This window comes from Montipora foliosa, chromosome 2 (genome assembly GCF_036669935.1).
Source record: "Montipora foliosa isolate CH-2021 chromosome 2, ASM3666993v2, whole genome shotgun sequence".
NCBI classification, from domain to species: domain Eukaryota; kingdom Metazoa; phylum Cnidaria; class Anthozoa; order Scleractinia; family Acroporidae; genus Montipora; species Montipora foliosa.
The window spans coordinates 19,063,451-19,075,950 of NC_090870.1; the positions used below are offsets into that span (position 1 = coordinate 19,063,451).

Here is a 12,500-nt window from a genome sequence, read left to right on the forward strand (position 1 = left end):
AGTCAACCAAAAAAGGCAAACGAATAAAAACAAGAGGAAACAGGAATCAAGTCACGTAAAAAAAACACTCTCAATAGAATGTTCACTTTACCACAGCTCAGATTTAAATGTAACGAAGCTAAAAGAACAATGAATTCAGTTTTTTCGCTTTAAAAAGAGAGTGAAAATTACTTTTCATTTCAAGTCTATTTTTTCAGATGGTTTATTCTCCACAAGTTTTCACCTGACGCATTGCTCTTTCCACCAAGAACCCGTCGGAAGTACCACAATTTGAGCTATTGCCAGATAGGATATAGTACTTACCATTTGAAATATAGGTAATTTTGCAGGATATATGATCTCGGTTGAGTTTACTTCCTTCTTCTCTGGGTTCAATCAAGGTTTGACAAAATAAGCTCACTACTGCCACAGCACGAACGAACTTGTTGATCTAAGGAAGGAAATAAATTTACACCTGACTTGGTAGTAGCGAAAGGGGCCTACTAAGATCACGCTCAAGAAATATTTATCATAACACTACTAAGCAATCGGTTCAAAACGTTTTCAAATTTTGCAAAGACTTTCCTATTTCAACAAAACGACTACATTCATTTTCAACTAAATAATCTGGTCGCCTTCTGACATATTTTCGTGAGATGACAAACACGATTCCATTCAATTGGCCTGAAGCGAGTAAGAAAATGGCACCCCAGAACAGCAACGAGTTCATCCACCGCTTGGACAAGTATCTCTGGACTATTCGACCCACACCGACGTTTCGCGTGGTTAGGTTTATAAAATGACAAGACAATAAGAAAGACAAACTATACAACTATCTGTATGCTATGTGCAAATTAATAAGGGAATAACATGACTTTTTGAGGGAATATTGTTTATTTGCACCCGCGTAGTGTCGCGCTCGGGCCGCAAATGACACTACAAGGGCGCAAATAAACAACATTCCCGAAAAAAGTCATGTCATTACCATTATTATCAATAAACAAGGCCAAATGATATCAAGAATGCGAGTTTCAATAATACAAGCTAAGTGAATAACGAATTCAAAGTCACTTCAAATCATCACGTAAGTGTTGATTGAACAAGCTATTAAAGAATCAACTCAGTCCAGTGAACTTATTTAAAATTACCGAAAAAACGCGTAAAATCGTCTATAAATAATAGGCATATCACAAAGTTGAAGCAAGAACCAATCAGCTGTAGGGCTGATAATGCATTAGCAGCCCGCTGTCAGTCTTTTGCGGCCCGCTGAGCGTGTGTTTTGAAGAGGCCGATTTTCTATTTGGCCGCGTATATTGATAATAATATACATGTACACTTAACGTATGTTCCCGAGGGAAAAGAGCTAGTTTTGTTTTCCCGAGAGTCCTCTCGAGCAAAAGATCTGACTCGCGGGAAAACGAAACTAACTTGTTTCCCGAGAGACCAGACATTGATTACTTTGTTATCCAAATAAATTTAAAAGTGCTTTGCTATATATCATATAGTGCTGTTGTATCCGGTGCGGGTAAAAAATTAACTGCAGGATTGTATCCCAGTCGGGATACATTTCAATTTGATCCGGGGCAGGTGACCGAATTTTTACCAATCACAGTGTTTGCTTTGTTGAGTAAAAGTCTAGGTATAATTACAACATATTATGTTAAGGTTCATTTTTTCAAACCAATTCAATTTTTGTTTTTCTAGGTCTAATATTCATTTTCATAATCTCAAACAAAGGAAAATCAAAATCGAACTGGTTTAAATTAGAAAAATGTTGTAACCAAGAAAAAAATTGACCACAACATAAATACATGAAAGGACCCGTTTACCGTAAACATCAGATTTTCCAAAAGTTTTAACAAAAAATGACACCGGGGGAGTGGTTCAGTGGTTACGGCATTGCGTTAGCATGCGGCTTCTCCGGGTTCAAGTCCCGTTCTGACTTCCGGTTTGGATTTGTTTCGGTTGTCCCGGATTTAACTCTACCAGCTAGTCGGGGTTCTCAATCACGTTCTGTTAAGTTTGAATTATTTCTTTCAAATTATCAAAAGTTGGATGGCTATGAACTACAATCTTGGACAAATTAAATGGAAAATTGAGACCACCCCTCCCCCCAAAATCAGTGATAGGAAGGTGGCGCGTTTTGGCCTTCACGCGGCTTCATCCTTGATTTGGGGCGAAGGGGGCATTTCTGTTCCATTTCATTCTGTCCAAGATTGTAGCTTGATAGCTAAGTGCACTTTCACTATAAAAACAAAGCATTATTTACAAGCATTTAAAAGAGACTCGTCTGATTTTACCTCATTTCTTTCCTGTCTCAAATGGCAGAGACAAGTTAGAATGATAAATATTTTTTTATGCCTTTAAGACAAGAAGCAGCCTGGCGCTCGCATTGCCACTGCAGGATAACGCGATAATAAAATCACTGTATTAACAGTTAAAAGCCCTACCGGTGCATCCGGGTGTTCAATTGAATAATTCATAACAATCCACGGTCTGCCAACTTCATTCACTTCTCTGTCACCAGCATCATATGAAGGGATTTCCCGTATGTGTGATAAAAATACAGTGTCTCTCTGAGAAGATGGCCACATCCTTTTATAAATTTGATGCACTATTAATGTGCTGTCACTCAGTTGTTCCAACACTTTGAATGACTCCAATGTAGCTGGAAAAAAGGAAGGAATAACGAGTTACTTCATTACTGTGCCCAGTGATAAATTAAAATCGCTATTATAAGATTCCTTTAAGAGCCACGACATTTGAAGAACTTTTGACAAAGTCTTCAGGGATTCTTGCACCAACCTGTGTTGAGCTACAATAAGCTTTCATTATGGTATACCACTTTTGGTACCCTTATTTATTTTCATTTGTTCTGTTCATTTCTTTTAGGGGAAAAAACTACATACTCAACGTAATGTTACAGCTCTGCCAGTCTAGTGACCCTTTTTCTGTAGTATAATGGGGAGTCAGGATGGCTTAGTGGTTATCAACCATGCCTTCCAGCTCTGCGACCCGGGTTCCACTCTCGGCCCCGAGATCGTATGTGGGCTGAGTTTCAGTCGATCTCAACCTGACTCCGAGGGTTTTTCTCCGGGTACTCCGGTTTTCCTCCCTGAGAAACATCGACTCCCAGCCTATTCTATCTGGTTGTGGTGCTGTGCTCCGAGGTCATACATATGGGTCGTGTTCAGGGGCCGAGCGCTTAGCCGGCAGCACAGCTGCTTTCGTCCGATCTCGTCGAGCCGCGCCCTTAGCAATTCAGTCTCCGACTGCGAGTAAGGGCGTTTGGCAGATCAGGTATTATAATTCAAACAGGAAGTTTGGTGGAAAAAATGTCATTGTCACCCAACTACTCTTCCCACTGGAAGGCTAATCTCAGCTAAGCTTCTACAGTAATATAATAATACAGTGTGGTGCACTAATTCAGAATTAAAAAAACCTAGTCATGTATCAAATATTTCAGAATATGTCTTGCTGTTAATTTTAACACCATTTCACTCTGCTACCTGAACTGTCTATAAGAACCAACCAGTCTCTCCGTCAATTGAAGGATTGTTTTTAATCGTCAATTTGATCCAAGTGAAGTATATGTATTATCGTTCATTTTGGACACTGGATAGGGATTATGGGAAATGAACTAAATTATTTTGTGTAAAAGCCTAATCCTAAAGTCTGACATCGCAGGAATTGAACCCGGGAACCTTTGATTAATAACGCCTTCACTTAACCACTAGACTATCCCATCTTTCTTTAGTGGTTAAGTCGATAAAAACAATTTCTTCAAAGTGGGTGCTCCGGGATCAAATCCTGTCCACGGGCCTCTTTTACTTTTTTCTTTTTATCTGCTACTACAAGTCCTGGGACAGAGTAATCTAAACGGAGGATAATAGTTTAATTGGAACAAACTGACAATGAAGGATAATCCTTCATTTGAAGAAGAGAACGTGTTGATAAGAACGGATGATTCACTTCACAATAACACAGAGCCCTGGCACCGTTGAATTTTAATTAGCCTGCACGCAAGCAAAGAGAGCTTGCTCACAGGTTAAACTTAAATGAACAACAAGACCTTTTAAGTACACTGTACTTACTTTCCCAATCCATGCGAACATCCATGTCGTAAAAGTAATGAGCCATTTCCCTAGCGGTAATTCCCTAAGTAAACAGTGAATTAAAACACAAAAAATATTTGGCATAATAAGGATGCCAATTGGGAAATAAGAAATACAATAAGGCTTAAAATTAATATTAGCTTTTGGTTAAAGGTGGACTTCACTGCAAGGGCAACACAGACATTTGTGTTACCGGCATTCTAACAAAAAATAATGTGGAAGACGCTGTGAGAAGCGAGGTACAGGGTGTGGAGCCCCTGGGATCTTGGTAATACATTGCTACCAAAATTATGTTACATTGTGTAGATATAATAATTTTTATTAACAGGTAGCAGCAACATGTTCAACAAAGTCTGTCATCCACTCCAAAATGTCTTGATGACAACTATGCTTGATGAACGAGATAGAGTGGTGGAAAGTGTGCAGGACATTTGCTACCTCAGCTTTGCAAGAAACAATTCAACAACTTACTGTGACTGTGTGTGTAGCTTTTAAAAAATCACAGACAATGCCGCCATCTTCATAATCCCGCCGGTACACCTGAGGATAAGGGGATACATTTTTTACTACAACCAAAGATTTGGCCAAATTAAAAAAAGAAAGTTAAAATACCAAATGGTTACAAAGTGGTTTCAATAAGTACTGAAAGCGTCGACTACTTCATTCAGAAGTCAGATACTTTTTCCCCCTAAAATTGAAAAAAATTAAAGACATTCTTTCAAACTTAAGATTAAGTCATTTTCACAAATGACAACATATAGCCGCATAAAGGAGATCCTCAATTTTGATTTTAAAATGTGGAGTTTGGGAGCACTTAAAAATGGCATGCCCCCAATGGGACAACCTAGAGAACAGCCCCTTGTTGATACGTCGGTTACTCTATTCAAACATCGCAGTGGAGCATCCTGCTAACGCATAACCAGTCGACCTCATCGCCTGATGAAGACTAGCAGTATGCAGTCAAAACGTTGCGATCTACATCACAAGTGACCACATCCTGAGACAAACGAGAATACTTTATTATTATTATTGCTCTTCACCACGATGAATAACAGCAACCTTTTTTAACTTCATATTTTACTGAAACACTGTACATGTGGTAGCAATGTACATTCAAAAAAACATCACATCCAAAAGACCATCTTCCATCTGTATTCATCATTGCTGTGACAGTTTCGAAAGTTGTTAGCCTGTGAGAGCGGGCGGCTGTACTCAGGTTAGAAAGTTGCCTGTTCAATGAGAGTACAAATTATCACTAACTTATGGATTTTAAAATATTGTATTCCAGATGTTTTTGAAATTTTATGAACCCATGCTGCAAAGCCACTTAAGCTGGTATGTTCACAGAATTTTCATCAGAATGTTCTTAAACAAATACTGAGCTTCTAAACTTGGGGCACAGCTGATCTATGAGTGCACCTTATCTAATGTAAAGCTGTACAGGTGTTTACAGTACTCATCTGTACTTGTATTGAGTAAGGAGGTGTGATCAAGACATCCATTGGAATGATCAATAGCTTCATTATCGAGATTAAATCAACATCATACCTTCATATCACCATCCTCATACGCCAAACTCCATTTGTGATCAACATTTTCAGAAATTATTTGGAAGCACTCATTCAAACATTTATCAACCTGCAAATTGAAAATAAGCAAATACAAATACCAGAGCTTGATACTTACAAAAGCACTGTAAATATTATTTATTAAGTCCAAGGACAAAACCACCAGACTATGCCAACAGAAAACCCCCTTGTGTTACAAAAGTCACCTTTGGGCTCAGTATCAATGCCTGTCAAGGGAATGTACAAACCTCTTTCATAATGGCAGCCAAATCTTCTTTAACACTAATGAGCCTTTCTACATGTACATGTAAGCTCACTATGACATGAAACAGTCAAGAATATTTGTTCAAAATTGAGGGCAGTAGGTCTTATTAATATGAATACAAATGAATGACAAGTTAGCAGCCATAAGAAGAAAGTGGTCTACAAAAACCAATGAAAGAATCAACATTATTTTGCTTGAAAATAATCTACCATCAAACCATGTGCATTCATTTGATAATCTACATGTATAGAGTATAGAATAGTAAAGAAGGGGAAAAAAAGTTAACCAGCTGCCTTGCTAAAATGGGAGGTAGGTGCCTTGAGTATCCAGGGGCTTCCACTGTGGCCAGCCAGCCCCTAGATAAAAAAAAAACCACCCACATGGCTGGCAAATCCCCGCAACACAGCCATGGACCCCATTCCAAACCAAGGGACTCTCCGAGCTGACCACAGGTGAAGGTCAGAGAGAACAAAGTGCTCATGGCTGGGGGAAGCCATGGCCCTGACCCACCCAAGGTCTGAGGTACCCATTATGACTGAAAAAGGACAAGAACAATGAGCCAAAGAAAGGAAGCCAGCAAAGAAAGATACCTGTCAGGAGAGCTGATTGGCTACTCCTACAAGGGTGTGGACAGGAGTGCAAATATATATTTGGAAAACATCACTAGACCATCTGCCCAGAGTCTTAATGGGATGATCCTTTATACTACAAGAGGCTGCTGAAGTGGCAGCACCAATGCGGAAGCTATGGCTCGTAAAACAACCAGGAACTCCCACGGAAGAAAGAATTGACTGAAGTGCCAAAGACAGCCATTGGTAGCTTAATGGTGTGCCATCTGAGAGGAGAAACATAGGGCCAGGAGTGGAGCCACAGATATGTATTATGTAGATGTAGCAACCTTGGCAGAAGGGGTCCATTTTGGAGCACTTGATATAAACCCTGAAGCTTCTTGGATTAAACAAGGAATCTGCTTGAATATCACTGACTGTTAAGGTGAAAGTCGGGGTTAAACGGAGAGTTGACGGTGAACTCCCCTGCACGTAGGAAACCAAAGGTGCCATGACAGCCCAGCGCATGGAATGGCTAGAAAAATCCAAGGATCAGTGAATAACCAGTAACAGGTCACTGGTGATGAGCTGGTACTTTGGCTGCTTTGAACCACAGAATGTTCGCCACTGAGCTGTTGCCTGACAGGAAGTTCACCCTTCTGGAGGCCCAGAGTGGACCCCAAGTGTAGGCTGCTACTACAATAGGGAAGAGGTCTTTGAATTCAATTGATTGAGAGACCTGAGAAGGGAGTCACAAACCAGAGAACCAATGATGCTAAAACATGGCAACATACCCCAGTGCACCAGAAGCATCAGACGAAACTTCGAAGTCAAAAAAGAAATCATGCCAATTGAGTAATGCTTGTTTTTTACTGTGGTGGTGTTGAAAACAGATCTCTGTGAAATTCTAGAGAATTGCTGAATCGCCGTATGAAATAAAGCGAATTTGGATGAAAACAAACTTGCAAAACTCGACGTTGATGACTTTGCTTTTGAGAATTTCATCAGCCACAAAAACTTTGTTCAAAGCAAATTATTTTATGGTCAATTCAAATGCTTGAAATTTCTTAGCCTGCGAGTAAGCTCTCTTGCACAGTTATAGGGCTAGGTTCCAACGTTTGTCTATGTACGTTGCTTTCACAACCAATCTTGCAAGGTCTTGCAATAAATTTTTATTAGTGCAAATCAACCCACTCTGAAAGAACTAATCAATAGAAGCCTACTTATTTCCCAAAAAAACTCTTGCAAGTTATGTTGTCTTAAAAATATACCACTCCCAATATTATTATTGTTCTAAAATAAGTACAAGAAGTAACCATATCCATCTTTGAAGCACCAATTAGCAAAACTAACATACAAACTCTATTGATTTTTATAGGTCATACAAAGCATCTCTAATAATAATATTAAAGTTACCTCAGCTTTCATCCTGTGCTCTGGCTCCTGCTCAATAAGTTCTGACGGAGGCACAAATGTGCTGCCTTGAAAGTCCTTCTACATTTGCAAACAAGAAAAAAATTAGTTGTTTAAGTTCCTGAAAAAGGACAGCGTGAGTTAAATACAGAGATTAAAAGCCATTCCGGTTTAGCAACCCACCATAGCATCTTCTTCATCCTGGCGGTCAAGAGCCACTTCAATTGCATCATAGAATTCTTCTTCATTCAAAGCACTGTGGGGTCCTTCCTATGTCCAAGACAGTATATCAATACAGTCAATTTAAAAATGTTAAAATCAGCCTTGGTGTGACACAGTTTTTGCTACAAGTGATCTGAGAGCCAGATTTGCATTAACACATTCCAAACCTGCCCTGCCAACTTGCTGTATTTGTGTCCATTGATCCCCAATTCCACTTCACCACACTAATATTAAGTAAATAGGTAGCAACTACAGAATTCAGAACTGCACAAGTGCCTGTAACTCCCACAACATTCTTTTTTTACCCAGACGAATTGTTGTGTCACACGGAGCAAAATAGCACAAAAATTTTTCCTTTTGGTCAGAACTGGAATTTTTTACGCATTTTTGAATTATGGTTTTTCTGCCCCACAACCAGTGAAAGGAAGACTGGGACTAGTTATGTAACAGGGCAAACAGAGCAAAGGCAGAGGACAGACAACAACAAAAGCAGAAGACAGCTGTTATTCGGATGACATTTTGTTAAGAGAAGTGACATTCACTAAATGGCCTCGAACGACTTCAGTCTGGTTTCCAGTTCAGATTCTAAGGTCTCCAAAATAGAGGATTACGAGTTAGAAGTGAAAGGCTTGCTAAACTTGAGCGACCAAGCAACAGCACAGGTAACCCAGGCTCTCTATTAATGACAATGTAGGATACAGGACACATATGGAATGAAGTTCAACTCTAGAAATTTGTAAGAAATTGCAAATGAAAATTGACAAAACTTACCACGTGGCTGTTCATAGTTGTCCTTAATACTCAAAGGGAGTTTAAAAAAATAACCATAACCATCACCTTCCATACACCTGTACAAGGGAAACCGAAAGGTAGGAGGCTGACACATCGCCATCTTAGCCCAATCGACCCAAACCCAGTAAGGTCTCTCCAGCTAGCTGAGCTAAGACAGCGGGCTCCATGAAACTTGTAAATCCACTCTCCAACAATCCATAGGGACCACAGCCTAGTTAGTTTGAAAACGACAGTTAAACTTGGGGCACCTGGTGACGAGTAAATCATGACTTATCATTGGCCAGAGTTTACTTGCCACCGGGCGCCCCTGTTTTTTCAAAATTAACCAGGTTGTGATCCCCAAGGTACGTGGAGAGTGGATTTAAATGTTTCAGGGAGCCTGCTGTCTTAGCTCAGGGAGCTGGAGATCCTTTAGAAGTTTAAGGGTTTCAGGCATCTCCTATTCCACGAGCAGGATTGTGTTTATTCACAAAATGGATTTGGTTTTTGTGGTAAAAGTCGTGCTGGATTTGGGTCGAATGGGCCAAGATGGCGGTGTCAGTTTCTTACCTTTCTGCTTTCCGCATGGAAGGTGAAGTGGACCTTTTATTTCTGAAACTCTGTGTGAGTATTAAGGACCCCTACAAAAGGCCATGTGGGAAGTGTTATCGATTTTGATTTTTAATTCTCAGAAATCTTTTCAGCTCTGACTACATTGTAAAGTCACAATCAGAATGACTGAAGGCAGGGTTTTACATGTACATCACAAATTACAATCAGCCCATACCCCTTTCAGCGAATTCTGCGGTTTGGAATGGGTTTTCCACCCTTGATTTTTCACCAATTTGGAAATTCATAGAAAATTTTGGTTTTGACCAAAAAACAAAAACTTTGTGTCATTTTGCTTGGCAAGATGCAAAGACACATCTGGGCAAAAATAAGGGGGTTATAGACACTTTAAGATTCTTCTAAGGCCAAGCAATTTCCTGTTCATGTCTAAGACACTGTTAATTTTGTCTCACCCTTTCAATACCATTTTTTATTTTATTTCTTTTCTTAACAACCTTTAAGATTATACATTGTTTGGAAAATGTGGTTCAAATAAACAAGGGTTCCACATGAGGTTTGGCAGAGAGGCAAAAATGCTACAGGTATTGCAAGATTATTAAGAGATCTCCACCACAGTGAAATCTGTATCAATGATGACCATAAAAATTTTCAAGATCATGACACGCTACAACACTATTCAGTGTCTCTATGTGCAATTCTCAGTCTAAATGTTTTGCGTTTCTGCCAGCAATGTCATCTCTGTTAAGTGAATGATCAAAAACTGAGCACGACAAATCTGAAAGAGAACAGTTTTTTGGAATTGTTAATTAATATTATTTTGTTCAATCGTATTACCTCAAAGTCTGGCCCTCCAATGAATGCTTGTTTCCTGGCATTAACAACTGCTGATTTGGCAGCATCTTCTGCTTTCTTCCGTTTCTCTACTTCCTATGGAAAGACATGCAACAACCTTCAATTATTAGGGAGATTAGAGAACTTTAATTTAAAGTGCCTATGAAGTGAAATTGTTTGTGCACAGAACTTTCTAATATTCAAGATCAAAATATGTGACTGCAAAATTTGAGATAGTTGGGGTTTAAACTAAATTTTAAGCGCTAAAAGTTGTCCCTTTTGGGCAAAAAAAGGCTTTTGATTGCACGGTCAAAATACCATGTGACAACAATCACTGACATCATTTGTGTCAATTGAATACAGTGGAGAGTAGGAAAGACACAGGCGCCCTTACCGCAGCCACAGCTAGTAACTCTGTTTTGTTTTGGGTTTTTTTTGGTGGAAGAAACAGAGTTCTGGAGAAAAAAGTTTTTTTCCTGACAGCTCTTGATCTTTCTATGGCATAACATTCAGAGAAGGATGTTGATAAGGGAATGCTTGTCACAGTAACCTACATGTAGGGTCTGTTAGGTTTCAAGGTTGTGAAGGGATCTTAGCTCTCAGACTGACTAAAAAGTCTTAAAGTGATTTGCCCTTCCTGTAAGCGCCAATAGGGACACACGGAAAAGTGCACGCCAGATTGGGGTTGTTTGTGATCAAAAAACCAATAATTTTTCATAAGGATGTCTTTATGTACCAGTCAGTTCCACGTGTGCCCATCCATTATAACTTCTGCAAATAAATTCAACCCACTCTCCTAACCACCTTTTAAGGCCAAATGAAGCAACTTTGAGCACTTGTAAAATCAACAGTAGACAAATCAACAGATTTTGCAGTCATGTATTTTGAACTACTGGTATAAAAAGTGCACAAAAACGAAATTACTGGTAATTTCACTTCACAGACACTTAAAAACACATTCAAGTCATCATTCCCGTAGTAAACCTATATGAGATTTGCCCTTTGAGCTTATCCTTCAAAATTATTTTTTTGTACCTTGTCCAATCTCTGTTGCCAATGTTCCTCCCTCTTGTTCATTATATCAATGCAATGTTGAAGTGTTGCCAGGATGCCAGCAGTTGTGGCTTGAAAAGTGATTGATTCACCCCTAAAATCAACCCCCTTTGCATTTGCAATGGAGAGGACAGCAGCTCCATCCGATGTTGTTCTCCTATGGCCAGGGTTGCCAACAACTTGACGAAAAGTAGCAGGAGTAGGTGTAGTTGATAGTTCATCCATTTCATCATCAGCGTCATGGTCCACTAAAAATAAAAATAAAAACATTGAAAAGACCAAGTAACAGGGCTGATTAACAAAGTCTGTACTTAGCAGCCAGCACAAAGTAAGAGTTGCAAGAGGCAATATCGGAGATGACCTCTAACTTATTGAGTACTTTACAGGCTTCCCAAGTAATCAAAGTATAGTGGTAACATGCGTTACCACAGAACACAATGACTCACATCCTTCATTGCTGTCATAGGTCTCTTGGTCATGTCCATTTGTGAGAGGGGCCTGTTTCTGAGTGGTACCAGTTCCCGCACAAGCATCAAAGTAGCCCTGGAGGGTGTCAATTTGCTGGCAAACAATATCCCGGAATGTCTCAAGTTCCATCAACTTTTCACGCAAGCCTCTAGCCTTCTGGAAAAATAAAAGTACCAGTACAGTAATAAATATTGTAGATAAAAGAGAGCACTGATAATTATAACAGAAAGCATAATTACTTCAAAGAGCTAACAACATTAACAATACAACAAAGTTTGCTTAAATTGATTGCCATATTGTTATGCATACATTAAATTTTGTAAATAATGTTACATTTATCCCACTGCCAACTACATCTAAATGTATATATGTACATGTACATGTGTAACTTGAAGGTGATTTTCTGCACTGACTTTAAACACAGGTAAATTTGGACAGTAACTTAAGGAGGTCCTTAAATCAATTGAAAGCTCAATGAACTAAACAAATCTCAGGAGTGCATCTTCACATGCACTTCAATGAAATCCCAATACATGTAGGAAAACACTGTTGTAAGGGAAATGCAGCAGCTTTTCAAAGCATTCACATTAACAATGATTACATGTCCAAAATGCATGGTTTATGAGTTGATTTCATTATCCAGAACAATTACCGGTAACATGCTTTTTGTTACTAAGACTAGTACAAGATTACACAT

At 39.2% G+C, this 12,500-nt stretch overlaps 1 protein-coding gene across 1 annotated transcript in view; it reads right to left on the reverse strand.

Annotated features, from left to right (window-relative positions):
- LOC137992616 (ceramide transfer protein-like) overlaps nt 1-12,500 on the reverse strand; it is a 26,905-nt gene that overhangs the window by 2,059 nt on the left and 12,346 nt on the right. Inside the window, exons 4-13 of the mRNA XM_068838052.1 lie at nt 11,782-11,959; nt 11,318-11,583; nt 10,286-10,378; nt 8,072-8,158; nt 7,892-7,969; nt 5,643-5,732; nt 4,566-4,634; nt 4,074-4,137; nt 2,430-2,647; nt 304-430 (exon numbers count right to left, since the gene is read on the reverse strand). Coding sequence (XP_068694153.1) covers nt 304-430; nt 2,430-2,647; nt 4,074-4,137; nt 4,566-4,634; nt 5,643-5,732; nt 7,892-7,969; nt 8,072-8,158; nt 10,286-10,378; nt 11,318-11,583; nt 11,782-11,959 — 1,270 coding nt within the window. The remainder of the gene's footprint in view (nt 1-303; nt 431-2,429; nt 2,648-4,073; nt 4,138-4,565; nt 4,635-5,642; nt 5,733-7,891; nt 7,970-8,071; nt 8,159-10,285; nt 10,379-11,317; nt 11,584-11,781; nt 11,960-12,500) is intronic.